General features: G+C 43.6%; 1 protein-coding gene across 1 annotated transcript in view; it reads right to left on the bottom strand.

The window, feature by feature from the left end:
- Positions 1-25576, bottom strand: part of ETV5 (ETS variant transcription factor 5) — a 55856-nt gene extending 30280 nt beyond the window's left edge. Inside the window, exons 1-6 of the mRNA XM_053917746.2 lie at positions 25409-25576; positions 22220-22338; positions 21994-22081; positions 21826-21873; positions 21682-21732; positions 12-141 (exon numbers count right to left, since the gene is read on the bottom strand). Of these exons, the coding sequence (XP_053773721.1) occupies positions 12-141; positions 21682-21732; positions 21826-21873; positions 21994-22081; positions 22220-22264 (362 nt within the window). The 5' untranslated portion in view covers positions 22265-22338; positions 25409-25576. The remainder of the gene's footprint in view (positions 1-11; positions 142-21681; positions 21733-21825; positions 21874-21993; positions 22082-22219; positions 22339-25408) is intronic.
- Positions 25577-25637: the final 61 nt, after the last annotated feature.

Below are 25637 nucleotides of genomic sequence, written 5' to 3' on the forward strand. Positions count from 1 at the left end.
GCTCCACTTACCAATAGTTGTAGAGGCACTTTTCTCCATAGTTAGCACCGAGGGCCTGCTCGTGGCTACAGGATGACAGCTCGGAGGAGGGGCTGTGCAGCTCCCGTTTGATCTTGGTTGGCGGTGGGGCATGAAGCACCACTGAAACAAGAAGAGGGGGGAGGGAGGAACAGAGCGAGGACAGCCGGTTAACAGGGAGCACAATGCTTCCTTCTGCAAACCCTGGAATGGGCTGATTGTTCTGGAACTCATGTCCGGCCACACGCCAGAGAAAGTCAAACACTCACACACAGGGCCTTCCATCTCAAACCAATGAAATGTTCTGTAAGCTCAGAAATCACCCATCATCTGACACTTTCATTAGCCAAGTCTTTTTCCCAAATTTCTTTGGCGTTAGTTTGCTTCCCAGAGGCTCTGAAATCCTTAAAAATACTGCAGGTGAGGGTCCCCCCCATCCACCCCACAAATGCAGTGTCATAGAAAGCCAAGAATTGCAGGCATGAAGAATTTTGTATCCAAAAAGGAATAAACAGCCAAAAACATATTGGGAGACATTACACATTAGCTTATCAAAGGCTTGAAATTCCTCTGGCAAATACATTTCATATTATAGAGGCATATTTACAAATTAAATACATGACTTTTTAAAAGTCCTTTCTCAAGCAACTCTTAAGTATCGGGTTTGAGGAAGAGACACTCAACTTTAGGGGCATTTCAAAAAGTTTAAAAGCAAAAGAATACAACAAAGAACTAAGCCACAACCTAGGAAAAGCTACATATATCCAGGAAATGCTCTAGAAACCTTTGTGTTTATGTCCACCTTTCTTAGTGACCAGCCAGGAAGGGCAGGTTTTTATTATCAATCTTTCCTTAGATGGTGCCAATTACTTTTCCTACATCGATGAAACAGCATATGCAGCTGCTGCTTTATGTTTGGGAGTCAACTGCATATTCCATACATGCTTCCAAGAGGGCAAAGTAACGAGTTTTTCCAATCAAGGTGACTTACGTACAGTGGCCAAACCAAACCAGGTTTGCCTTTTCTGTCTTACCTAGGAGCTAACTCATTTTAGAGGACGCCCTTTACCCAAAGCAGGGCAAACTCTAAAGAAGCTGCACTAAGAGGGCTGTTTTCTTCTGGTTCTAGATGAGAATTGCTACCTTGTCCAGCTATTTGTGGTGGGGGTAGGGGGGAGAATGGGTCAAGCTTTTGTGCCAGTCACTGTCCAGTGTATCAAAGGTCTCATTAAATAGCTAACCACAGTCAGTGCCCTGGTAACCCACTAAAATTTTGTTTGACTCAGTGTTTACTCCTAAAATATTTCCAGGAGGCTGGTTAATTCTCAGCGATTAAACTAAGTAGACTTAGGGCTAAACAATCATCCCTTTTCAGTCTGATAAGACCGAACGATCTTCAGGTCGGCAGGGTTGCCGGTGCCTCCTCCAACCCGGAATTCTGGTCTCAGAAGTGAACAAATGAGATGGATGAGTCTATCACAGATGACAAGTTTATACAGCAAAGTCCTGCCAGTGACTGACTGGAAAGGATAGGTTTCCATAATTCTTTCCTACATAATGCCAACTGCTATTCCCGAATACATGAAATAAGTTCAGAACTGGCAGATTATATTTAGAAGTCATTAGAGTCTCTCTCATGATTTTTTGATGGTGACATCACGGCAGCCAAGTCTCAATTGTTATCAAATGTTTTCAGACATTCAGACACAGAAAATGGCTAAGCCTGTTTTTGTTAAAATGTTAGTAAACGAGAGGAGAGAGTCAGACAGCTTGACACAGAAAGCCACTTCCCTGATTTCTGGTGCTTCTCGGCGCTGCCCCTTTGTCTCGGCCTCTTCTCTTACCAATCTTCTGCCATAAAAGTTTTGGCAAAATAGTAAGTAAAGGGGATTATGCCTCAGTGTAAACAAAGGTTCTGTGTCTTTGAAAAGTCTACTTTTTTTACTTTATCTAAACAAAGTAACTTATAATCACCGTTTTACCTAAGTTTAGAAAGTAAACAATTATGGTATTATTCAATTTTCTCATTTCAGGTTTTAGAAATGCCTTGACATTTTCGTAAAATTATTAGAAAAATTACCAGCTCTGCTGATGAGACTAACACCAAAGGTGCCTGGAAAGAAAAATTTTATAATGGCTTCTGGAACAGTGATATGAGGACCGTAATTCTGATTCCTTGACTTCTTTAAATCTACACATTACTCTTAGTGTGTACCTCACCATTTTGGCTCTAAATTATATACCTCTTGTGACCCCCAAACTGTCATAGACCCGGAATCTTATGTTCACTACATAAGGAGCAATTCAAGAAATAGCTGACGAGAGCTATGTTCTGAGTGTTTGTGCCCCCCGCCCCCCATTCACGTGCTGAAGTCCTAATGCCCGATGTGATGGTATTAGAAGGTGAGGGAACCTGGGAAGGTAACTAGGTAATACAGGCAGAGCCACGGGAGGATGCCAGCTAGAGTCTGAGACCCAGAAGAGAGCCCTTACTCGGCCGTGTTTGCCCCCTGATCTCAGACTTCCAGCCTCTAAAACTATGAGAAATAAATTTCTGTTTTTTATAAGCCACCCAATCTACAGCATTTTGTTATAGCAGCCTGAATGGACTAAGACAGTAGGTGACTAAATGGATTATATTTCCAATTAATTCTTAACCACATCTAGCCTACAGGGCTAGGCACAATGTCAGTCATAAATATTTCTTCCCCAGGAATAACCATTTAAATAAGAAAGAAGGGAATGGAACACAGCAGGGATGAGAATTGAAAGTTTCACAGATCACTGGTAGGAAAGCCATTAGGGGCCCTGTGAGTGGTAAAAAAGAAGGCTCAGCTCTCTGAAGGGGCCGCTGGGCCAGAGGGTGTGTAAAGGAGCCTGACTCTGGCGCGCCTTAGTCAAAGACAGTGACAGACGTTTAAAGCGGGAATGCAGAAGCCCAAGGAATGCTCCTTGCTTTTAGTTTTCTCTCCCTTTGGAAAATGAGGTGCGTGACGCTGCCTTGAGAAATAAAGAAAATGGCATAGCACCTTGCAGACAGTGCTATGACATTGTGTAATTATACACTGTGCTTTCAAAACTAGAGTATTTACCTTCACACAGGTGACTTACTGAATGACGACAAGAGACCTAGGACTACACAGCACGGCCAGAAGTTGAAATTGAGAAAGGATCATGAACTCCTAAGAAATTCATGAAGTTTGAATTCCTAAGCTTTGAAAGAAATGCTAAAAAAGTCGACATTTGCATTGATGACCATTTTCTACAACTAGAAACATTGAGTTTAAGTTCAGAGTTACAGAAGAAGGGCCCATAGAGCCAGTGGTGCTGTGACAACAACTCCTGGTGAATACGAACCACCACCCTTGTCAAGATTTCAGTCATTCAATGGCTGAGCATCTTCTACGGGCCAGGCACCCTGGAGGTGTGGGGGGTATGATGATAAGCAAAACAGGCGTGTCCCTTCACGGCAGGTGTAATGTAGTGAGGAATCTGACTTTCAGCATCTTGTCAGAGAAACAATTAGAGTTAGACTAGGGCCTCACAGTCCACTCGATCTAGGCCCTTACCTTGATAGATATGGGCCCTGAGGCCCAAAGGAGTGAAAGGATTGCTCAGGGTCTTGGTGCTGCTACTGAGAGAAGGGAGAGGAGGCACGGACTGCCCGCTACCATTTCAGTAATCCCCCACACCGACAGAGGTGGCAGGTGTTCCCCTCACCCACTCTGTGCATTAAAAAGGGAGGACATAAAACTTTTTTTCAACCCAACAAAAATATCACATTATACCTAGCTGAAAGAAAATGCTCCAGCACAAGGGGAAAATAGATAAGAACTATTATCTCTGGAAAACAATACGGTTGATAGACCAAGAAAGAGGCACCCAGTCAGACCCCTCAGTCTTTACTTTGTGCCAAGTTGCTCTTACATATATTATTTCATTTGATCTCCCCAATGCAGCGAGAAAGCTACGTCCACTGTCTCCTTTTTACAGATGGGAAAACCAAGGCTTTGTAACAAGGTAAGAAATCTGTCCTGGCTGCACAGCTGTTGGTTGGTCAGGACTCCCACCTAAACAGTTCTTAGTCATTCTGTCATGCTGCCTGCAGGGGGAATCTGAGAGAAAAGACTACATTAAAAAGGGATTTGCCCTGGCTGGTGTGGCTCAGTGAACTGAGTGCAGGCCTGCAAAGCAAGGGGTTGCTGGTTCAATTCCCAGTCAGGGCACATGCCTGGGTTATGGGCTAGGTCCCCAGTGAGGGGTGCGTGAGAGGTAACCACACACTGATGTTTCTCTCCCTCTCCTTCTCTCTCCCTAAACATTAATCTATGGTGTTTCAAGTCAGGAGAGAGGGTATTCCTGAGTCTGGGGTAGTGCCCACTCAAAAGTCACAAGGAATCTTCTTGTATTCTGGGTTTTCATCTAAATGCTTACACAGTTTGTGGAAATTTATCAAGCTGTACACTTATGATTGCTCTATGTTACTTCAATTAAGTTTCTTTTCTTTCTTTAAAAGGAGCCCTGTCCTGGTCAAATAGTATCATTGAGTTAGTAGTTACCAGGATCTCTAAAATTTTAGCAAATCTTTCTTCCTTGATTGTATAGAAGCAGTCTCCCAAAGAAATAACCCAATTGTTTTAAAATAAAAGAAAAACAGACAAACTGGCTCATTTAAGAGAAAGAACGATTCCCTCCGCTGACAAAATCTGCTTTCTGCCCACAAATACAGGCCCGTGGAACCTGTCCAAGGAAGCTACCCTATGCCGCTACCAGCAGTGGCCTTCACTATTACAGCACCAAGGAACGAAACGACGGAAAATATGTTGAATGTTATGAACTATTTAAATCAAAAGAAAAATTTCTTGAAAGACAAAAAAACACCTTGTCTAAATAAACCTTTCCTTTGGTATTTCATAATCATCTATGTTGCAATTTGTCACGGACTTTGTTGTGAATACACACAACACTAATGTGGTTTCTGAGTGTTAAAGAAACTGCCAATCACTTATACGGCAGTTCGAGGGGGAGAAAGACTAAGTCCATCCTTATTTCCCCCACTTCACACCCCGGCTTTGCCTGTCTTCCACCGGTTGTCGTCGTTCAGATTTTGTCTTGGGGTTTTCCTCCTCCCTTCTTCAGTTTCACTACCTTCATCTGGTGCAGACTCATCTTTCCCATATCAGCTGTGCTGGCCTGACCTCAGGGAGGACCTTATTTGGTCACACTCGAGGGCCCTGATCTTCTTCTTACTTTACATGGAAAGTTGTGCCTCCTGCGGAAGTTGATCAGAATGGCATGTCCATGAGGCTACGTCTCAGGTGGCCAGCCTGTGTCACCAGAGCCCCTCATAGCACTTGTGAACAAACATGGTGTGCAATGTATGTAGCTGTGGTCAGAGACTCTCAGGATGCCAGAGCCATAATCTTGAAGTGAAGGTCTATCCCCAAGCTTACCACTCTCTTGCCACCAGCTTTAGCTCGCTGTTCCTCTCTTACACCATTACCACCCGCACTCATTTCCCTCCATACTAAGAAATATGTACTGTTTAGTTTAAGAATGTGGGGGTGGCCCTGGCTGGTGTGGCTCAGTGGATTGAGTGTGGGCCTGCGAACCATAGGGTCGCTGGTTCAATTCCCAGTCAGGGCACATGCTTGGGTTGTGGGCCATGTCCCCAGTGGGGGGCACACAAGGGGCAACCACATATCGATGTTTCTCTCCCTCTTTTTCCCTCCCTCCCCCCTCTCTAAAAAAAAATAAATCTTTAAAAATCTATAAAAAGAATGTGGGAGTGGAGGAGCCGGAGACATTTGCCCATTCTTTGGTATAGCAGAGGGAAAGATTATAGAGCACAGGGAAATGTGACTATAAAAGTAACACTGGCAATGGAACTGAAGACGATACCTGGAAGGGAGGTGTGGCTTCTTTCTGATTTACCCCTAACTTGTCAGAGTACCCCACTGCCAAAGATTGGAGGGGCTTAAGTCACCAGATGCAGTGTCACGTGGGCTCTTTAACTTGAAGAGTACAACAAAGCCAAAAGCCTACTTCCCAACACACTGCTTGCTGTCTTTCCTTAGCACTGGCCCCTTTTGGACACATTTTGAGACAAAGCTCAAATAGCCAGGTAGATAGTAGTACGAAGTTTATTTTTTAAGTTGTACCATATTATCAGAAGAGGTCAGAAATATGTTTTTATTCTAGGGCTAAGAAGATTAGAAATTCATTTCAAGCATAAAATATATTCCAAATAGTTCAATATTCTCTGTAAATTGCTACAGCAGCACTAGTGAATGACAAGGATAAGATACCCTGTTCGGGGAAACACGGAGGTTTGAGGGAGATAAAGCAAGTGGTTCTGGAACTTAAAAAAGGAACATCTGGAAAAGGAGATGCCTTTGGATTTCCAAACCAAGTAAGAGACATGCTCAAACCCGTTGGAATGGTTAACACTGAATCTGCCTGGCAACAGTTTCCAAAAATAAAAATTTGAAGTGTTGTCAAATTTAGTTAGGAGGCGCAAGTTCTAAAAGAACGGGAGGAAGTATAGGGGAATATACCATTTTCTTTAATATCTAATACAGTTAAGATTTGTAAGAGTAGGTTTAAAAACTGAATATAGTGAGCCCTGACTGGTATGGCTCAGTGGGTTGGATGTCATCCCACAAACTGAAGGTCACGAGTTTGATTCCCAGTCAGGGCACAAGCTTAGGTTATGGGCCAGGCCCCCATTGGGGATGCGTAAGAAGCAATGGATTAGATCCATGTTTCTCTCTCACATGGATGCTTCTCTCCCTCCCTTTCTCCTCTCTCTAAAAGTAAATAAACAAAATATTCAAAAACCTTTTCACTTAAAAAAATTGAATGTAGTGAAAAAGTACCCATAAATAATAAAATCAGCTATTTAGTAAGATGTGCTAAACATTTTTTTAGTGAGTCCCTCAAAAGCCTTCCCCTCAAACACACACAAGCTATCTTCGACCCAAGCACCTCCATCTGACTCGCTCTCCTGTTAGTAGTGTTTTAAGGTCAACACAGCAGCGTGGACATCAGACGTGAGAGAACTGACAACGGATGCCCAGACCTAAGATTAGCGTTCCTGCAGGCTGTTTGCATTTCCACACAGCCCTTAAAAATGTACCCTAAAAAAGCCAACAGCTACAAAGCAACTGACCGGGCCTCTTTAAAAAGACTCAAAAAACCCTCAAAAACGTTGTAGGAAAACAATGTTAGTCAGATTATTAGAGATTTAAGAGGATGAAAGAACATAACAACAAATGCAATGCGCGGTTCTTAATTGAATCCTAAATCAAAACCAGTATCAGAATCAGCTATAAAACACATTTGGGGACAGCTGGGGGATTCTGAATAGTAGTGAATAACAGCTAATTTTCTTAGGCTATGTAGAAGAATGTCCTTAATCTTTGGAGAGGCACACTAAAGTAGCTGGAGGTGAAATGTCAGGATGTCTTAACTTGCTTTCAAATAGTCTAGAAAAAAAAGCTATACAAAGAGAAATGCAACAAACATAGCAATATGTTTTAAAAATAAATTTGTGAAGCAGATATAATATTTCCATCTCCAAGATACTTCAAAACTCCAAGATACTTCATTTACACATGAGGAAAGCCACCCCTGGCCCATCACCAAATTGAAAGGACAGTGTCCTGCTTATCCTGTATCTTTACCATGTTTGGACAATGTAGCTCCTGGGATCTAAAACCACACAAGGACAAATGTTCGTTTAACATTCAAGCCGGTGGTTCTCAATTTGGGGGTGAGGGCAGTTCTGGTCCACTCAAGAAGGAGAAGGGAGCACCCAGAGGGGGCGAGATGAAAACCGCTCCTCCCCTCGCCATGCCTGTTGCCCACTGCCGCCTCTACCACTGCCTGGGTGAGACGACAGCGATCATACAGAATATGAACAAAACTAATTCCATGTAGATGTTAATATACACATCGTAGGAACTAAAAAATATGTCCAACTCAGGACCACAAAGCATTCTTGGAGAGAAACTGGAGAACGGCCACTCCTTGTGAATACGCACAACAGGTTGAGAACATTACCAGAACAGCTAGCAGAGTCCTCAAGAGGTTACGATGCAGCCATCACCAACCTGTGAAGGTCGGCAAAATTAAAAAGAATTAAAGTTCTGCTCCTTGTGGTTCTCCTTCATGCTCTCCCCTCCAAAGCCGCTGGCCTGGCTCCTTCTGCACAGAAAGGCTGAGCAGGGCCAGGGCCAAAAGCTTGAAAAGGGTGTAGCCTGGGCTTTCGGTGCTCTGAGCCTTAGGTAAAAATGACACAGGAGTTTCTAGGGGCTCCAACTCGTCCAACCTAGCTTACCAACCTAGGAGATCAGAAAGGCATGTGGAGCTGGAGACCTAAATTGTGTTCAAGGAATTATGTTGGATTGGAGAATATTCTGGGAATCAAGGATGGCAGTAGGTCTCTGGTGTGGAATCAAGGCTCGCCATGCAACTCATGGGAAACGTGATAAACACCCGGGACAGCCGACACTTGGGCAAGCACACCACATACAGGGGCTGAGATTTCAGGGAAGGCTCATTCTGCCATCTCAAACTGCAAGGTAGCTGAGTTTGTACTGGGCAAAGTCCTACAAGAAGAAAGCAAGGCTTCTGCTCTGGGATGGAATCTGTTATAAATATAGGAAATGACCTCTTCAGGACTGCCACAGCAGCAGTGTTCAGAATTTTAGAACAGTGATTAATTGTGCTGGTGGTGATGGACTGGGGGTGGAGGTGGGGCATGGGGTGGAAGGGGTTATGGTATTGATTTTACCAGGTTATTTCCTACTTGTCCTGTTTCTCAGTAAGGACTAAAAGACTGAATATCATCCTGGTGGTATATTTCAGAGCCCTAGGGTTTAGGATCAACCATGAGATAGCAGAATTCATTAATTAACAATTGTGGAGGTCCTTCCTATATGGTCAATATCATCTGTACAATAAACACCAAAAGAGCCAAATTAGCAACAGATAAAGCTAGTTCCTGGAATATCTGGCTCCAGGAATCAGGTTTCTCCTATGCAGTGGGAAAGGTCTACAGTCAGCAAAAGAGAGGCTTTAGGAGTTGGTGTATGGACAAAAAAACATGCTATTTTTCATAATTCAGAGCTAGCAACTTGGGGTAATATAATCAGCTTTGAAAAAAAAAAAGGACTTTGAACTTATGACATAAGCTAAGGGAAAGACAGATCCAACAGAGAGGGTTAGGGTTACGTTGGTATAGGAACAGGACCAACCCAAGCGTGAGATTTAGTCTTGATGACCCTGCATAAAAACGGCTGGGGAATCCCAGAGTGAAATAATAACCACGAAACTAGGGCCAGGCCTTGGTACAGTGCAGTAAGAGGTGAGGGGAGAAGACATCTTCCTTGCCCATAAGAGTAGATGAATTTATACTAAGTATTGGGAAATGCAAGAGCTAGACCCTGATTGGGACAAGCCCAGGAATAGTGTGTTGGTGAGCTTCTGTTAAAAAATGAAAGGCACTTGAAGGAAAGTGTGCAGACTGTGTCTCCAGAGTGCCCTCTCTCAATTCACAAGGGGGATGGGTAGAAAAACAGGGTCAGCAGGGTCATCGGAAGATTATTTCAGTATTCTGAAAATGAAAACCCAGAAGCCTTGAATGTAAGTGTTAGAAATTAAAGGGAAGAAAAGGAGCTTAAAAAAAAAAACTGGCCTGAAAATATAGAGGGCAAAACTAGTTAAATTACCAGCCATCATTACCTAAAAGACAAATCGTAAGTAAGGATATGAAATAATAATAACAACAATAAAGCAATTAGCACAGATAAATTAAATAAATAAATAAATAAATAATACAAGTTGGAACTCTGTGTTTTGCCTCCTCACAAGTACAAACCTACTTTTGCAACCCTTGTACACAGAGCATTAGTAGGGAGTGGTATCTGAAACATCTCCAAGGGGTCGCTGCAAAGGCAGTGGAATTCCTCCCAAGATACAGAATTAGAGTTACTAAGAGAGTTCCTCCTACTTAGGTTTTAAATTAGACAACAGAATGGATACTACGGAGAAGTGAAACCATGAGGCTGTGCTCTGTAAGCCTCTCTTCCATTTTCTGTTGATCTTGGATACCCTTAAATCTCTGCTACTGACTCAGGCAACACGGGTCTAGGCAGAGTCACAGATAATGTATCGGGCTTGCCGATTTTCTCCTTCCCTGAGGAAATGCTGCCTGTCCATAGGATTGGTGACTCAACAACAAATTGCTGCAGTGTCCACATCGGCTCTAGAGAGTGAAGTGTTTGTAAATTCTGTTTCCATAGGGCTGGTGTTACAGTATTTTATGCCCTTACCGCTCTCTGGAATGAGGAATATATGGGACAAGATACAGTCAACAATGGAGAAATCCAGTTCCAAAGACACCAAGCACATTAGCAGTTCCAGCTTAAGGCGCCCCCCAGGTTGCAGCTTCCATTAGACCCCAAAACAAAGTCCTTCTGGCTAAAGACGAAAATAATGGTTTTACACTTATGAAGGGATTTTAATTTCTCTGTGTGAAGGGGGCACTGATTTGACAGGGGGGTTATACTTTATAAGGCTTTATGGGGGGCATTCTTTATGCTGCTGAGATTATATTATTTGAACTATAATGTTTATATTATCTACTGGCTTCATATAATGGGGAGAAAAGGAGATGATACGGAGGCTTGCTTTTGCTAGTCCCAGCCAAATGATTACACCATCCCACGAAAAATTCCCTCCTTCCTTCCCTCACCTCTTTCAACAATGGCAGCAGCTGGCCAGCAGAACCAGCAAATGGTATCTCAGAATCAAATCAGCCCCTGAAATACTATTGGCCAGAAGATTAAAAGCTAAATTTCCCCAAAAGCCAATTTGGGAGGTCACTGTATAATGTACAACTGCCACACCAAAGGGGGGATTCAGGCCGACCACCTGAAATGTGTGTGGAGGGTGCCCTACCCTTCCTGAGGGCTCAAGGCTTCCCCTACCTGTTCACTCTCCCTCCTGAGAGGAAAAAAAATGTGACCCAACTCAAGGATGACACCCAGGTTCTAAAGGACAGTGAGGAGATAGCTTTAGACAGGAAGAGGAAAACTGGTCTTCAAGGCTATTTACCTCTTCAGTTGCAAGGAGCTGGAAGTTGCTCCTCCCCCCCCAAAACTGAAAGGGCCACGGGAAGGGCTCAGCATATAAATGGGTCTATGCACAGGGAGGCAGACTGCCCTGCTGTAGGAGCAGTAGGGTCCTCCAGGCTGACCTGTGGTCTCAGGGCAAGTCTATCAGGGTACAGAATTTGGCTGGTCATTAACTGGGAGGGCCAGATGCTAAATGGCATTTGGGATACTGGTCTTGTCCTCTCTTCACCTCAGTCACAGTTCTAACAACAATAATGATTTTTAAAAGTTTCTAAGTCTGGCTAAAATAGAAGGAGATTCTTCGTATTAATACTCCTTCTTTCCTCCTCCCAAAAGAAGTGGTCATATAGGTCAGAGGCGGCCACCTATGTACTAAATCAGGGGGAACTGGGTAAAAATGAGTGTCTATCACAGAGTAGCTGCATCTTATTCTTGGTATAAAACTGCACATCTTTCAGATAGTCATTTCAAAACAAAAATCTGTTATCAATTAAGGAAGATAATTTAATACCAATGGTAGTAGAGAGGGTTGGGTTTGTTTTATTTTTTGACCCAGATAAACTGGTTTCAGATTTACTTCCTTCAAGTACACACTCTCCACACTTCAGAACTGTTTTTGCAACAGCTTGGATTTGTGCAGTTCTTTAAAGGACTCATTTATCCTAACAATTTAGGACTGCTACTTTAGAATTCTGAAAATGGAAACCAGGAGACCTTGGATGTAAGAGTTAGAAATTAAAGGGAGCAAAAGAAGCTTAGAAAAGAACTGGCCCAACTTTGATGGAGGTAGGGCTTGAGTGTGAAAAGATACGGAGCTGTTTCATAAAATATTTTGTACAGAATGAATACTTCTAACTGCGTTAAGAGTGTCACACCCCAAAACTTGCGGGCTGTGGAGAAACTAAAGCATTTGACAGCCAAGTAAAAGGTTTGTCTGAGTGTATAGGGCTGACTGTGAGGAGAGTCAAGGTAAAAATAAGTGGTTCCTCTGTCTTTGAATGCACCTCCCCCTTCCGACTGCCACATGGTGGATCTTTTTAGACCTACAGCTTGGAGACCTTGCTTCCACCTGGGGCATTTGGTTACCTTTCAAGTTTAAGACACTGGTAAGATGAAAAGGTGACTGATGGGCCTGATTATGCCAGAAAGAGGATGTGAGTATTACTCATACCAACTACTTTCCTGGGGCAGCTATTCAAAGAATTTTAGCATCCAATCTTTACCAATATGATAGACAGCTATGTTTAATGTTTGCAGGTCAGAAAGAGGTCGAAAGAAGCTTCATCCTCAAATTCCATGAGAGAGGACAGGATGGATTCCTCTACTATGGGCTTTATGTCAACCACCACAGATTCACCACAACGGGCTGCTCACTGGGAAATATACCATCAGGAGGAGCAGAACAGGGCACTTTTCCTGAATGGAAAAGAAATGCCAACCTAAACCTCTAACATCCCTTCTGTAATTTACTCCCAATTTATAGAATTCTCATTTAAACTGGCATTAAAGGAAGTGTTAACAATACCTGAAATAGGACTTAAGCACTGTGGAAAATTCATCTGTAAAATCTGCCAGGAGAAAACTCAAACTGGAGAAATCAGCGTCTCCCGAGAACCACTCCTTTCCCCTCCAGAGTCCTCCCGAAAGCAGACACTCGGCGAGTGTGTCGAGGGTGCCTGAGCCGCAGCTTATTCTCTAGCACATGCCCCGACTGGGAAACATAGCATTAGCTGCACCAAGTCTAAATGCGGCCTGGGAAGACTTGGCTGGTGTGTGTGCTTAAAAGAGGAATCAGAAAATGAGAAATAGCCCTAAGTAGTTGTTTTATATTCATCTCTGAGGTCATCCCAAGGACTCTCAGAACTCAGGTCTCAAGACACGCTAGAGAGTTACTTCCCTACCAGCTAGAGGCTGGTGTTGGGGCTGTTGAAAGATGGGGTGGGAAGGGAACATAACAGAGAATGTGGTAGGGTGCAAAATAACATTCACCAAGTACTGGCTGGTGCAGAGCGTGGTGCTGTGGCTGAGACAGACAGAAGGAACCATAAGGCAGGAGTTCTCTGCTTTTGGAGACATTTAGAGACAAAGAGAAATTGTTTCCTGTTTCAACAGAATGGAAATTGGGAAGCAGGGACTAAATTTAATATTTGTCAAAATACAGAATAACCACACATTAAAACCTATGCTGCTTTCTCCTTATTCCTCAAGAAATAAGATTCCGTGGCTGCTGGGGAAGGAAAGGAATTAAAAGGGAGTTGAGGAGGGGTGGAAATGTTTTGACTTGAGGTATCCCTCAGCACAGTGAACTTATCACCACTAAATTATTCTCTATCAAAATTCAGATTGGGAAATTTAGGGTAGGCATTCCAGGATCTGGTCTTTACTGAGGGCGGCCACATAGAAGAGACATCCCCCCTCTTCTATTCTACCTTTTCTATGGGAAAAGTATAAAAGACCCTCATTAAGTGCCCTTTCAGGCAATTACAAAGCATTTCCAGGCACTTGGCTGAAAAGTGTTTATGTAAGCTGAAGTCCTCCTCAGCTCCTCTGGAGAAGCACAAATATCAGCATCCTCTCACACAGCTGATATCTAGGGTTACCTCCTGAGAGGTTTCAAACTCTCTCACAAAGGGCAATCTGCCCAGGCCTGTTCTTTTTTTAATAGGAAAGGGCCAGTTTATAGCACGGGAAATACTTCAGGAAAAAACGCCTACAGCAAAACACAAATGCAAAGGCCTCATTTTGGTTGTGAGGATAGGGAGTAGGGACTAAGAAGGGCTCTTTAAAAAACTCCGAAGCAACGGCACTAGATTAGGATTAACTTTTGTTTTGCTTTTTGACACACTGTCCTTCTTACGCTTATCATACAGTCCGGGCCTAGCCCACACAGTCCTTGGTTTAGGGCTGTCTGTGAGGTCTTAGTCAAGATGCTGGAGGATATTTAGGGTGCATGCTACTGAGACAAGTGTACCCCTAGAATCTGGCCTCATTCTGGGGTGAGGCCACTCTGGTTTGGGGGTTGCTCAGAGGCTGAGCTCTTTCTGGTACTTGCTGGGTTGCTCACTTGAAGAAGCAAGGCATTTGAAGGGTACCCACTGGAAGGGTCACAGCCATAGTGAGGCTCTCCGAGAGCTGAGTACAGGTCTGGGAAGTGTCATTTTATGACACGTACCCGGCCACAATGGGAAATTATATAGCAGAGGGAAGGTCGAGGAGGAGAGAAATTACAGCTCTGGCACTCCCGTGTTAAAGTGGAAGCCTCAACAAGAAATATCTGCACTGGCGTAGCAAGCACCCATTCTTCAGGCCTGGAGTGAAGACTGGAGCTTGCAACAGAAGAGCAGGCAGGAATCTTCAATGGGAAGCTAAAGCCACAGCCCCCATGGGAAGCAGGAGATAAAAGGGTAATATCCTCAGATCAAGTCTCAACACCTCTCTCCCCAGGGAAGCTAAACCACCCCCTCCTATTATCACTGCTTTTAGACAGCCACAGTCTAAAATGGGAGACCAAGAAAGGGGGGCGGATAGGTCAGGAACAGCTCTTCCCCATAAACTCAGGCCATCAGCCTGGCAGTTGGAGGGTTAAAGTCAGCACTTAAAAGAAAACTCAAACCCCATTAAGTCCAGGCCAGGAGAACAGGGAGCAGCAGGAAAGCCAAAGGAAACTAATTTTGGAGGTTCTCCAAACTGCCAATCACAAGCACATTTCTAACAGTCCCAGTGTTGTTTGAGTTGGTTGTTTTTCCACAGGCTACACAATGGGGTCTGGTTATTCATTGAAAAAGTCTGCAAGGGAGCCCCGCCCTCCATTCACAACTAATTTGGAATGCTCCATTCAGCAAGTGGGGGACTCTGCAGCTCAGCTCAGCTCGCTCAGCCACTCGGAGCAGAGCCCAGCTGTCGCTGTGGGGATGCTTGCTCGCCCAGCGAGCTGTGTTTATGTAAGAAATTCAGACACTGCAGGCTCCTGCCTGCTCCACACCCTCCCTAAGATTCAGATGGCCAAGACTCAGGCTGAAATCTGCAAGGGTGTGCAAATCTGCTGGAAGTGAGGTCGCAAGTGCCCTCTGGCAAAAGGGGAAAGGCAAAAGAAAACTATCTTGTACAGCCTGGTTCAGACTCTGACTGTAGCTACCAGCTGAAACAGACTTCAGTGGTATTTCTCCTGCCCCAGGGACAAGCTGGTTTGCATTAGACTGGTTTGCATTAGACGACAGCTTTCTCTGGAAAGTTGGCCTTTCCAGACTTCTCGGCTTTTTGCATTCATTGCCAAATGCTACAACAGGAGCCACCTGGCTTCCTCCCCAAGGGAGAGGGTCTCTGGAGACACTACTAGATTCTCTGGCTGCAGGAGGCTGGGGTAAACTGCCTCTTAGGAACAGATTCACAGTTCCTTTTCTTAGATCTGCGTCCAGCCTATAAGGCACCTAATTCCTCCAGAACGCCCATGAGACATCAAAAGGGAAGATGCAGGGTGAAATCCACTCCAAGAACAATGTAAATAAAGTACAAGGTTAAAATTGGCTTGGTTTCTTAGATATATATATTTTTTAACCTTCAATAATCACTCTAAGAGAGATCTGATAAACCCAGTCTGACAACCAGACTTTATCTCAAGGAAAAGCATACCAACTTTGTGAAAATTAAATCCAGGAAATAAATTTTAGTTGTTTCCTCTTTTGTAAAACGTTTGGCTATTTTCAAATGTCTGATGTTTACCTCTTCTCACTGCTGCTGCCATCCCCACCCCCACCCCCACCCCGAGTGAACGCAGGCGGTGACCGGGGAGGCATTTTTCTGAACTCTTTCTGACCACAGAATCAGGTTCCAGGTCTTGTCTGTTCTGCAGATGGGTCTCAAACTCCTGGCCTTTTAAAACCTAGCTCTTACCCTGCTCCCTAGCATCTTGCACCCTCTGCCTTAACTTTCCCCTTGATGCTTCCTCCTCCTACACCGGGGAGCCTCCTTTATTTGCTGTGCACGACCCTTTTACTTGGGGGTTCTTCTCCCTAACAGTTTCGAGTCCATTATCTAGCTGCCAAGCCCAAAGGTATACTTACTGGTTACACACACACACACACACACACACACACACACACGGGCCTACTATTCTGCCCCTCCTTTAAGCTGAGCCTCTGAGAGGGGTGGGACAATGATAGAAACTGACGACCAAAGCCTCTGTTAAATGAGCTTGATGAGTTCACAAAATGAATTTTTTAAAAAGCAACCTAATCCGGTATTGGCAACAGCATGCCTGGCACCTGTCCAAGAGCTGGGAGCTGCAACATGACAAGACTGCACTCCTTGGATTCCAAGTGGAGAAGCACTGTGTGCCAGGGCGCAGATGGGGCCCAAGCTGCCTCAAGGGCAACCATGTGCCCAACGGGGACGGTCGGCCTCTGAACCTGGATGTACTTTACCATCACTAGAACTTGAGAAACATGTGGAGGGAACACAAGTCTCTTGGTAGAGAATCACACACTCCGTCTAACCCCACCACATGATAGTACTGATGACAGAAACTGCAGATAGCACGAATTCTCAGCTTTACCCAGCTACCTGTCTTAATCTTGTAAAAGTGAAGAAAGACGAAGGGGATAGACAGTAATCTCTTGACTGATGCCAGAATTTTGTTCCCTCTGGAATCTACCTGGGTGATCTACCAGACAATCCTAAAGTCTTTCTCACTAAACTCAAAGGACTGGGAAAGGTTACTAGGTTTTATTAGAAGACTATAAGCAGAAAGACATCTAAGAGGCAGAGAAAAATCCATTGTTTTTAATAAGCCTATCTGAATTAAAGTTAGAGGAAAACAGATTTTGCATAAATATGTGGCTCTTTTAGATACATGGGATCTGTAGGTCTTGGTTTCTTAAAAGTCTTGATTTTAAGGATCTTGGAGGCTATCAAAACAGGAAGGATTTCAAATCATTTAGCACCCTCTCAGCGGTCAGGCAGTGGGCGAGCTAACACAGCCTTTGAAAGCAGCGCTGTAAACTTGCAGTGAAACAATCTCTCTCCACCCCATGTTTTCCTCCTGCTTTCTTCAGCTCTCTTCTTTCTCCTCCCCACCTTCCCAACTATTGGCTCTAGAAGAGGACAAATTAATAGCTTTGACGCTCAACACTCTCATTTTTAAAGTGCCTATTATTTTCTTTCTTACCTTCCAAAACTAACAAGACTTTAGGATGATGCTTTCAAATTGAAATGGCTCAAGACCACAGAGCAAGTAAACCTTCAGTTTTACTACACCACCTCTGGGTCCAAAATGATGTCCTCTCCAAAAGGAAGGCACCATCTCTACAGTATCAACCTCATTCATAGTAAAAAAGAAAAGTCCAATGGAATAATCCTATATTGAAACAGGATTAAGATCAATGTGTTTTGGGCTCAAGGGCTGTCATAACAGTTAATCCTATTTCCCCAGCCATTTATTGCAATGTATTTATGAAAAGTCAATTTCATCAGTTAATTAGACAGTCCTTAGAAAATTACTCATACTTGTTCCAGTCCACCCATTCTTTTTGAAACAAGTATCTAAAAAGAACACTTCAAGGGGAAAATAAGGTCACAAGATTTTAAAACAATTCTCTAAATTATATTTGGTGTGGAGGCCATGGTTTTAAAATAAGATTTTCTCATGCCTTCTCCCCAGCATAAAATATTTTATTTATTCAAGATGTTGGTAAACATTCACAATATCACAACTGAAATAATATCTTTTAAAAAAGAATTGAAACCTGCATTAAAAGAAACTATTTATTTATGCTAAAATCCAGTAATACCCTTAAGTGCCCAAGCACTCAGTTTGGAAAAATGAATGTAACCCCCAGCCCAACCCAGATCTAAGAATTTTGAGTTCCAGTATTACCCATGGTTTTGGTTTGTAGTTAATTCTGTGAAAATGTGTAGTGAAAATGTGTACACATCTATTTACTGACACATTTCCTGGTTTGGTAGTTGTGTTAATGCACATATTTAGCTACACACACATTTATACAGATATGCACACACTCATTTATAACACACTGGATATACCACACATAGTTTTATCTGTACACATACTAATACGTCTTCTAGGAAACGTGTCAGTTTTATGATTTTTCTGTTTTATTAATTTCTCTCTCTCTTCCAAGTCCTACATGGAACACACTCAAAGTACCAAGATATTCAGTAAGTTTCTCAGGGTCACAGAATGAAGAGAACTGAGGTTTTCAACTGGGCAGCTAGAGTCTCCCTAAAGCTCTCCTGGGGGCCATCTCCAGGTACCTGAAATAATGAGGGAGAGCCTGGAGGGTCCCTTAACATGCCAGTAACCCCTGGCTCTGTAGCTTCATGACAGCTTCTTTAAGGATATTTTGTAATTTCTTCTTCTCACTTCACCTAACCCCTTCTATTTGCCCCTACCACACTAGTCAGTCTCTCCAGCTCTGGACCTTGTATTATCCCCTCAGTAAAATGAATGGATTGGACAAGACTTATCTCTGCACGGGAGCTCCAGCTCAAACAACCTGGGATCTTCAAGGTTACTTCTCAGGACCAAGGGACAACGGGGCTGGGGGAGGAGGGCAATGGCAGAATCCCTATAGCTTACAGCTTACACTTTTTTCTTCCCTTGAATTTGACCTTTAAGAGTTTCCAGATGGGGATACTTTATCAATGCTTGTAGTATTTGTGAGGTAGGGTGAAATCTACATAGCTAGAAGTAAGCTTGCTATTTGTATGACTTACAAGAACAATGGTTTCATTTATTCAAATCACGCTCATGGATGGATGTCTATGGGTAGGAGCCTAAATCTGGAACATTGACAAGATATAATCTCTTTAGAAGTTGACCTTATAAGTGCTTACTGAAAAAAGTATGCCATAATCTTCAAAACTGACATGCTAAAATAAAAACAATTACCCACATTACTTAATATTTCTCCCCCTCCACCTCCATACAGGAAAGGTAGACTATTACCAGTAGCAGGCCACAGAAGAGTATTTGTTTCAAATGCTTCTGCTACTATAGGGAAAAGGTTTTCTTTACCAGGCAAGTGCCAGTTTGTTTTATAGTTCACGGATTGATCGATTCCAACCAATTTATAAGGTTTCATTAAATCTGAATGAGCATCTCTCCCTCCCCTGGAGTAATCATAGACTCTTCCAGAAGGTGACAGGAGCGGAAGCTGATCCTCAGCCCTAAGCTGAGAGATACAGAGAAGAGTGGGCCCAGTCCTGGGCTCTGCCAGCATTCATGATCTACATTGGCAATTTCAACAACGACCAGACCAGTCACACATAACAGCAAGGACAGACGGATGAAGGACACACCATCCCGTATTTGTCTAATCTTCCTTAACCTCTTAGGCAAGGGGCTCTATTAAATCTATTCTTCTTGAAGCTCCATCTCCAGAAATAACAGTCAGAGAGGGGGAACGAATTATTAAAGAACTTTTTGAGGCTACTCAACCATCTGTTTTATCCTTAAAAGACAGAAAAGCTCAACCTTAAGAAGTTAAAGCAAAAAGCAAACACAGTAAAAAAAAGAGCACACTTGGTAAGCACAAATATCTCCCAAAGCTCCTCCATTTTAGGTATGGCAACTTAATTAAAGAATTTAACACATTCTATTCACTGAGCAGAAATTATTTCTAAGGAGCCAAAACATTTATTGATTTCTTCCCTTTAGCTTATTCCTGCAGATAAATCTCTCTCCAAATACAAATCTTGGGTGCTGACATCTTTCTCTAAAAACCTGTGTCTGCCTCAGCACACAAAATCAATTTGAAGGCAGTCATCTCACTTCCTTTTTAATTCTTTTGGGTTTCAGAGAAACAAACAAGCCCTGGCCAGTGTGGCTATTGCCCCATACACCAAAAGAACGCCGGTTTGATTCCTGGTCAGGGGGCAGAGACCTAGGTTGCCAGTTGGGGAGTGTAAAGGAGGCAACCAACCAATGTTTCTCTCTCACATGGATGTTTCTTTCTCTCTGTCTAAAAACCAATGGACATATCCTCGGGTGAGGATAAGAAACAAAGTGTCATAAAAGCATTTCAATGAACCTCTGCCAAGAAAGCCACCTCCCAAACAGACTGCAGTTTATGCTGCTCTAAGCAAGAACTGGAAAGGCTGTGTCAAAGTGTCCACACAGAACAGAGTGGGACTACAAAATCCTGCCTTTTATCTTATACATACACGAACACACACACGCACACTGTGGGTTATCTTTATTTAGTCTTTCAGCGGCAAGCTTCCCAATCACTTAAAAGCAATCAAAGGGCAAAAATTAACATCATTTACTTTCCTGTGAAAACATCCACAGCAAGCTGTGACAAAGTTAAGGTGACCATGTATCTGTGGGTTATAGTTTATTCCTTTTTAAAGTTTTGTGGCATTGCGCCCTTGAATACGAGACCTATCATTAGAGAATGTTTAGCTGGTACCTCTGGTCATTCATGATTTAGAACACCCAGCTTTTACTGAGACCCAAAGATACCTCTCCCAGGGCATTTTCTCTCTCTCTTACCGTCTCTGTCTGTCAGTCTTGATAAAACAAAGCTGGGAAAAATTTGTTGGTACAAAATGAGAAATTGAATCCTTGCCTGGCTCAGGTGCTTGCTTTTATAAACTATGACTAAGAGACATGAATTTCTCTATGATGCAACTCTCAAGAGAGGCAGCATTTTCTCCAGGCCTCTCTTAAACCTGCTCATTCGCCAGTGACTAATGCTCTCTAGAGCTGCCCTGGACTGCTCAAATTTCATCAGCCAGCTTTGTCCTTGATAGCTCTGCCTGGACCATAAAAGCTCCCAAAACCTGTTGAGAGCGGCTCTGAAAGATCAGTGCAAAGCTAACCACACCCCTGCCAGCGCGAAGAGCTAGCTGTCTGTTGAGCTTGCCTCAGCATTTGTTATCTCAAGGACATGAGCACTTGACGACCATTTCTTAAAAGTTTTTACTCTTCTCTGAACGATAAAGTCCTGACAACTACGTGAAAAATAGGAGTAAATCAGGTCACCCTGTAACCACCCTTTTCCAACTCAGATGTAGGAACAAAACTGACAATCTTAGATGAAGCCTCAATGAGTCTTCTATTAACTATTTTCTGTACCTTTCAAAGAAAAAAAAATGTCAGGCTCATGATTTGAATCAAGGGCTTAATTTGAAAAGCCAACAGAAAACACTGTAAGATAAAGTCTGATTAATGGATGTTTGGTCCAGTATCTTACTATATACAATGTCAATTAATATACAGTTTTGAGATTGAAGCTTTACAATATTCTTAGGTAGGGGAAAAAATTTAGGGTTAGATCATGTTCACTAAATCTTACCTGCAGCAGAATAAAAAGCATGTTAGAAATAATAACAATAAGAATGAAACAAAAGTTTTGGGGGTTAACTTTTAATTATTAAAAGAAACAAAATGTATTCCATTATCCAAATATGCTGACTACAGCTGATAAGAGCAGCCTAGACATGTATAATCCAAGACCAAACTATTTCAGAAGAAACGATCCACCACCACAAAGATACTTACAGTTATCAGACTGAAAATCTGGGACAAACTGTTCATCATCAGGAACTTGTGCTGGAAAAGAGATTTTTATTTCAGACCTTTCAGTTGTATTAAAAAGCAAAGTAAAATGTTTTATATGGAAAATAGGACAGTCAAAAAACTTGCCTTCAGCTAACCAAGCCTCTTGAAGTTGACTGAGATCCTGAAACAACTCTGGAATTGAAAACAGAAGACACCAGAATGAGAATTGCTCTGCGGGGGAGAGGAGTCTACGCACTGCTTTCACTGGGAGCCATTTGAGGAAGCCACAACCAGAGGGGAAAGCTTCGCTACCTTCAGAATCATGAGCCAGATCTGTGTCCAAAAACTTCCTCTTTCTGTCAATCACAGGCCGCCCTCTACATTCCTCGGATCTAGATTTCTGAAAAAGGCAAACATATAGTGAAGACTCAAGTGTAATAAAGGGGTCTTGAAAGGGGGTGGTAGCACTACACCAATAAGGAGAAGATTCAAATTTGAAGAGGGAGGACAAAACAAACCAAAAGCCACATAAACTTACCCCTGGGGCCATAAAAGGGACTTGCTGGTCATAAAACCCATCCATGGTGCTTCCAACGTCTCTAATATCACTTTGAAAGGTTTCAGCATTGAGTAATTTCTGGGGGGTAAAGGGTCCTCCTGTAATATGAATTTGGGAGATTTTAACTGAGGGGAGTGAGAGAAATGAAATAATTTTATACTGCTCTTTCTTTAGGGCCTGTGCAAATCACTGCCTTTCTTTGAGGTATTTAAAGCCCACTCAAGGTGTTAGCTTTACAGACTAACACTAGGTTTAAGAGCATCAAAGATTCATAGTGCTGCTCAGTGTCAAATCCATTTATTTAGTCATCCTTTTCTCTCTCTCATTCTCTCATTAGAGTATGGGTTTGCTATCATCTGTCCCCTATTTTTTTTTTTAAAGAAAGGGACCTTATTTTCATTATAAAAGGGTGTTTTCAAGTTCTCTCCAATAGAAAATTCTCCAGGGTATTTGTAGTGGCAGGGTTTTAGGGGTTTTTTTTTTGTTTTATTTTACATAATTTAATTTTGAAAGTACAGTGACAGGAAGTGGAAAACTGGGTTTAAGCATTCCAAATTATTGGCAATTAAGAATCTGACACACATAGTGTTTCTAAAAGTATTTTGTAGGTCAGTGGTAAAACACTATATATAGTTCCATGAATGTATCGATCAGAGGTATACTTATCTTCACACACTCTTTTTTAAAACCTAAACCTGTCCAAACAGGTGTAGTGTCTGTAATGTCACAAATAATCTCCATGGCAACTTAGAAATATCTATGACTATCTCCAACTTCTAAAAGAATAAAATAGCTATTAAAAGTAATAAAACTAAATTCCATTGCACACATTTTAAATGCATCACTATCACAGGTATTTTTTAAAAAGCATTAAAAACAAAAGATCCATGGAAAGAAAATTCCATTTTTCCCTTATAGTGATGTCAATATTTCCCAAACATGCCAAAAAATTGAACTTTGTTCCAGTACTGTCGAGTCTTACGGCTAGGAAGAGAGGTTGTGGGTCAAAATGGAGAGGAGGGAATTTTTTCTAATTTGGGAGGAATAACATAACAATTTTAGGTAGGTACCATCTTCCAGAATACTCAGCTTTATTCTCCAAATTAAAAAAAAAAAAAAAACTCAGTTAAGTGAACAAAATGGGGAAAACAATTTCACTCACTCCAACTGTAAGCAATGTAAATGCTTAAGAATAATTCTTTTGCTTAACTTGTATATAAATTTTAAATAGGAAACTTTTTCTCAATGGACAATTCCATCCAATTTGTTTTTCACACTGTGTACAGCATATCAAATTTTGGTGAACAGGATGCAAGGAAACCCTTCACAGCCAGCCTCCTCTCTCAGCACTTTGGCCCAAGTAATCAGATATTTTCAAAGTCAAAGAGAAAGAGGGAGAGAAGCAAAACTGCACACAGTTCATAACTTCCTAGAAAAACACTCCCACTCGCCTGCTTGCTTGCCTTCCTCAGAATAAAACCTCTTTCTCAAATGTCACCAACCCGTTGTACAACAAAATCTGAGAATCACCAGCACTGAGTTGAGGGTCATGAAAACGAGTCTTCTGTGCCCTTCAAAAAAATGTCCCATTAAATCGTGGCCTTAAAAATTCTGTAAGTGTCTTTTGGGGGAAGGGTAGGAGATCGGAGGCAGAGAAATGCTCAGAGTCTCACAATGAAATACGTTGCAAAATACTTCACCATGAAGAGCAAAACTGTTTTTTTTAAAAATTAAACGAAAGAAGCAGCCAGAAGTGAATCCAAAAAAGGCACTGAGGATCTTTAAATCAGCCCTCAGAGTTCAAGGGCTAGAAAAATCATGTTCAAAGCACTTATATACATATTTTTAAGCCTGAAGGGAAGGCTCCAGCTCATCCAGGAGTTAAACCACTTCCTTTGCACCCCCCTCCCTTCCTGGTGCCCCCAGGAAAACTTTAACACCGCGCAGCGGTGCTATCGAGGCCCCTCCCCCGCCGCGCACAGCGGGCCCAGTTTTATGAATGGGAGAGCAAGCCGCGGCCGCCACATCAGGTAAAGGCTGTAACTGGATCCCTCGCGCTGGGCCCCATTCACAAAACAAGACACACTTCCACCCAATTCCCAGCCTTCCCCATTCATGAAAACTCCATCAGATGCGCCCCCGCCCCCACTCCCAACGCACGCCCAGCCTCCGACGCAGGCCCCTCACCCCAGCGTTTTAGGAAGCAAGCTCAATGCTTCATTCACAAAAAAAGGGGGGGAAAAAGCCGCAGGGAGCAACGAGCCAACGAAAGAAACCCGCTTCATTCATAAAGTCGCCCACATTCATAAAAACGAGCTGCGGCGCCGGACGCTACCAACCGCCTCCAATTCCTCTCCCTCCCCCCAAAACACCTCCAAACCTCTCTCCTTGGCACCCACCCTCAGCAGGGAGTTCAGTTCCCCCCAGAGGTCCCCTCTCCTCTGAAAATGCGGTTAGATCCCTAATCCAGCGTGAGGCTCCAGCATATCTCCATCCCCCCTCTGCACCGGTTTTTTCTCAACTATTCCCAGGCGATGCTCCCCGATTTCTTGAGAACCGCGGTGCAGCCCGACGCTCTCAGTCGGCTGGGGGCTTGGGTGTCTACTTTCCACAACCTGAAACTTGCAAGGCCTGCATAAGTTCCGAGCCGACCCCCAACCCCCAACCCCTCAGGCTGCACATGACTAATGTCACTTAACCCCTCCTGGTGCTCTGGGGGCATCACCTCTCAAATATTCCCCCCTAAGCTGCTTTGGGCCCCTTCCTCCCCACTGCCAAGCTCCGCAGAACGCCTCTTCTCGCGAGCCTCCAAGTCCCCTCGGGGATCTCTGATCTCCAGAGACTGTAAAGCCCCGCAACTCCGCGCCCCCCATCCCCGCCCGGGAGCCCCCTTATTTCGCGCTTCGGAGAGCCTTCCCAGCGACGTGCGGAAACCCGCTCTCCACGCGCTCCGGAACCTTTAGCCACCCCCGCCCGACAGCTCCCAGGAACCGAACCCGACACGGACACGAGAGGAGGGGGCGGTCAGCCCCGGGGGCGGGGGTCAGCCCAAATTAAAAGTGCACCCTTATTTGAAGAATCTGAATCACCCCTTAAACTCTCGGGCCCTTCGGACCCGTTCCTGGACACCCCCTCCGATGCCCCGATACCCCCTCGACGCCCCCTCACCTGAGGCGGCGGCTCTCCCCCCCTTGCAGCGGCCCCGGGCGCAGGCGCGCTCACGCACGCGCGCACCGGGCCTGGGCGCCTAAGCAAAAGACAGGGCCGAACAGCTCTGGGGACACTGAACCGCTCCGCACACAATCCGCTGGACTCTGCGCTGCAGCTGCCAACCAGGCTGGAGCGCTGGCCCGGCCCTGGCGGCCCGCTGCTCCGCCCGCTGTCATTGGCCCACAGC

Source organism: Desmodus rotundus, unplaced genomic scaffold (assembly GCF_022682495.2).
Source record: "Desmodus rotundus isolate HL8 unplaced genomic scaffold, HLdesRot8A.1 manual_scaffold_181, whole genome shotgun sequence".
NCBI lineage: Eukaryota > Metazoa > Chordata > Mammalia > Chiroptera > Phyllostomidae > Desmodus > Desmodus rotundus.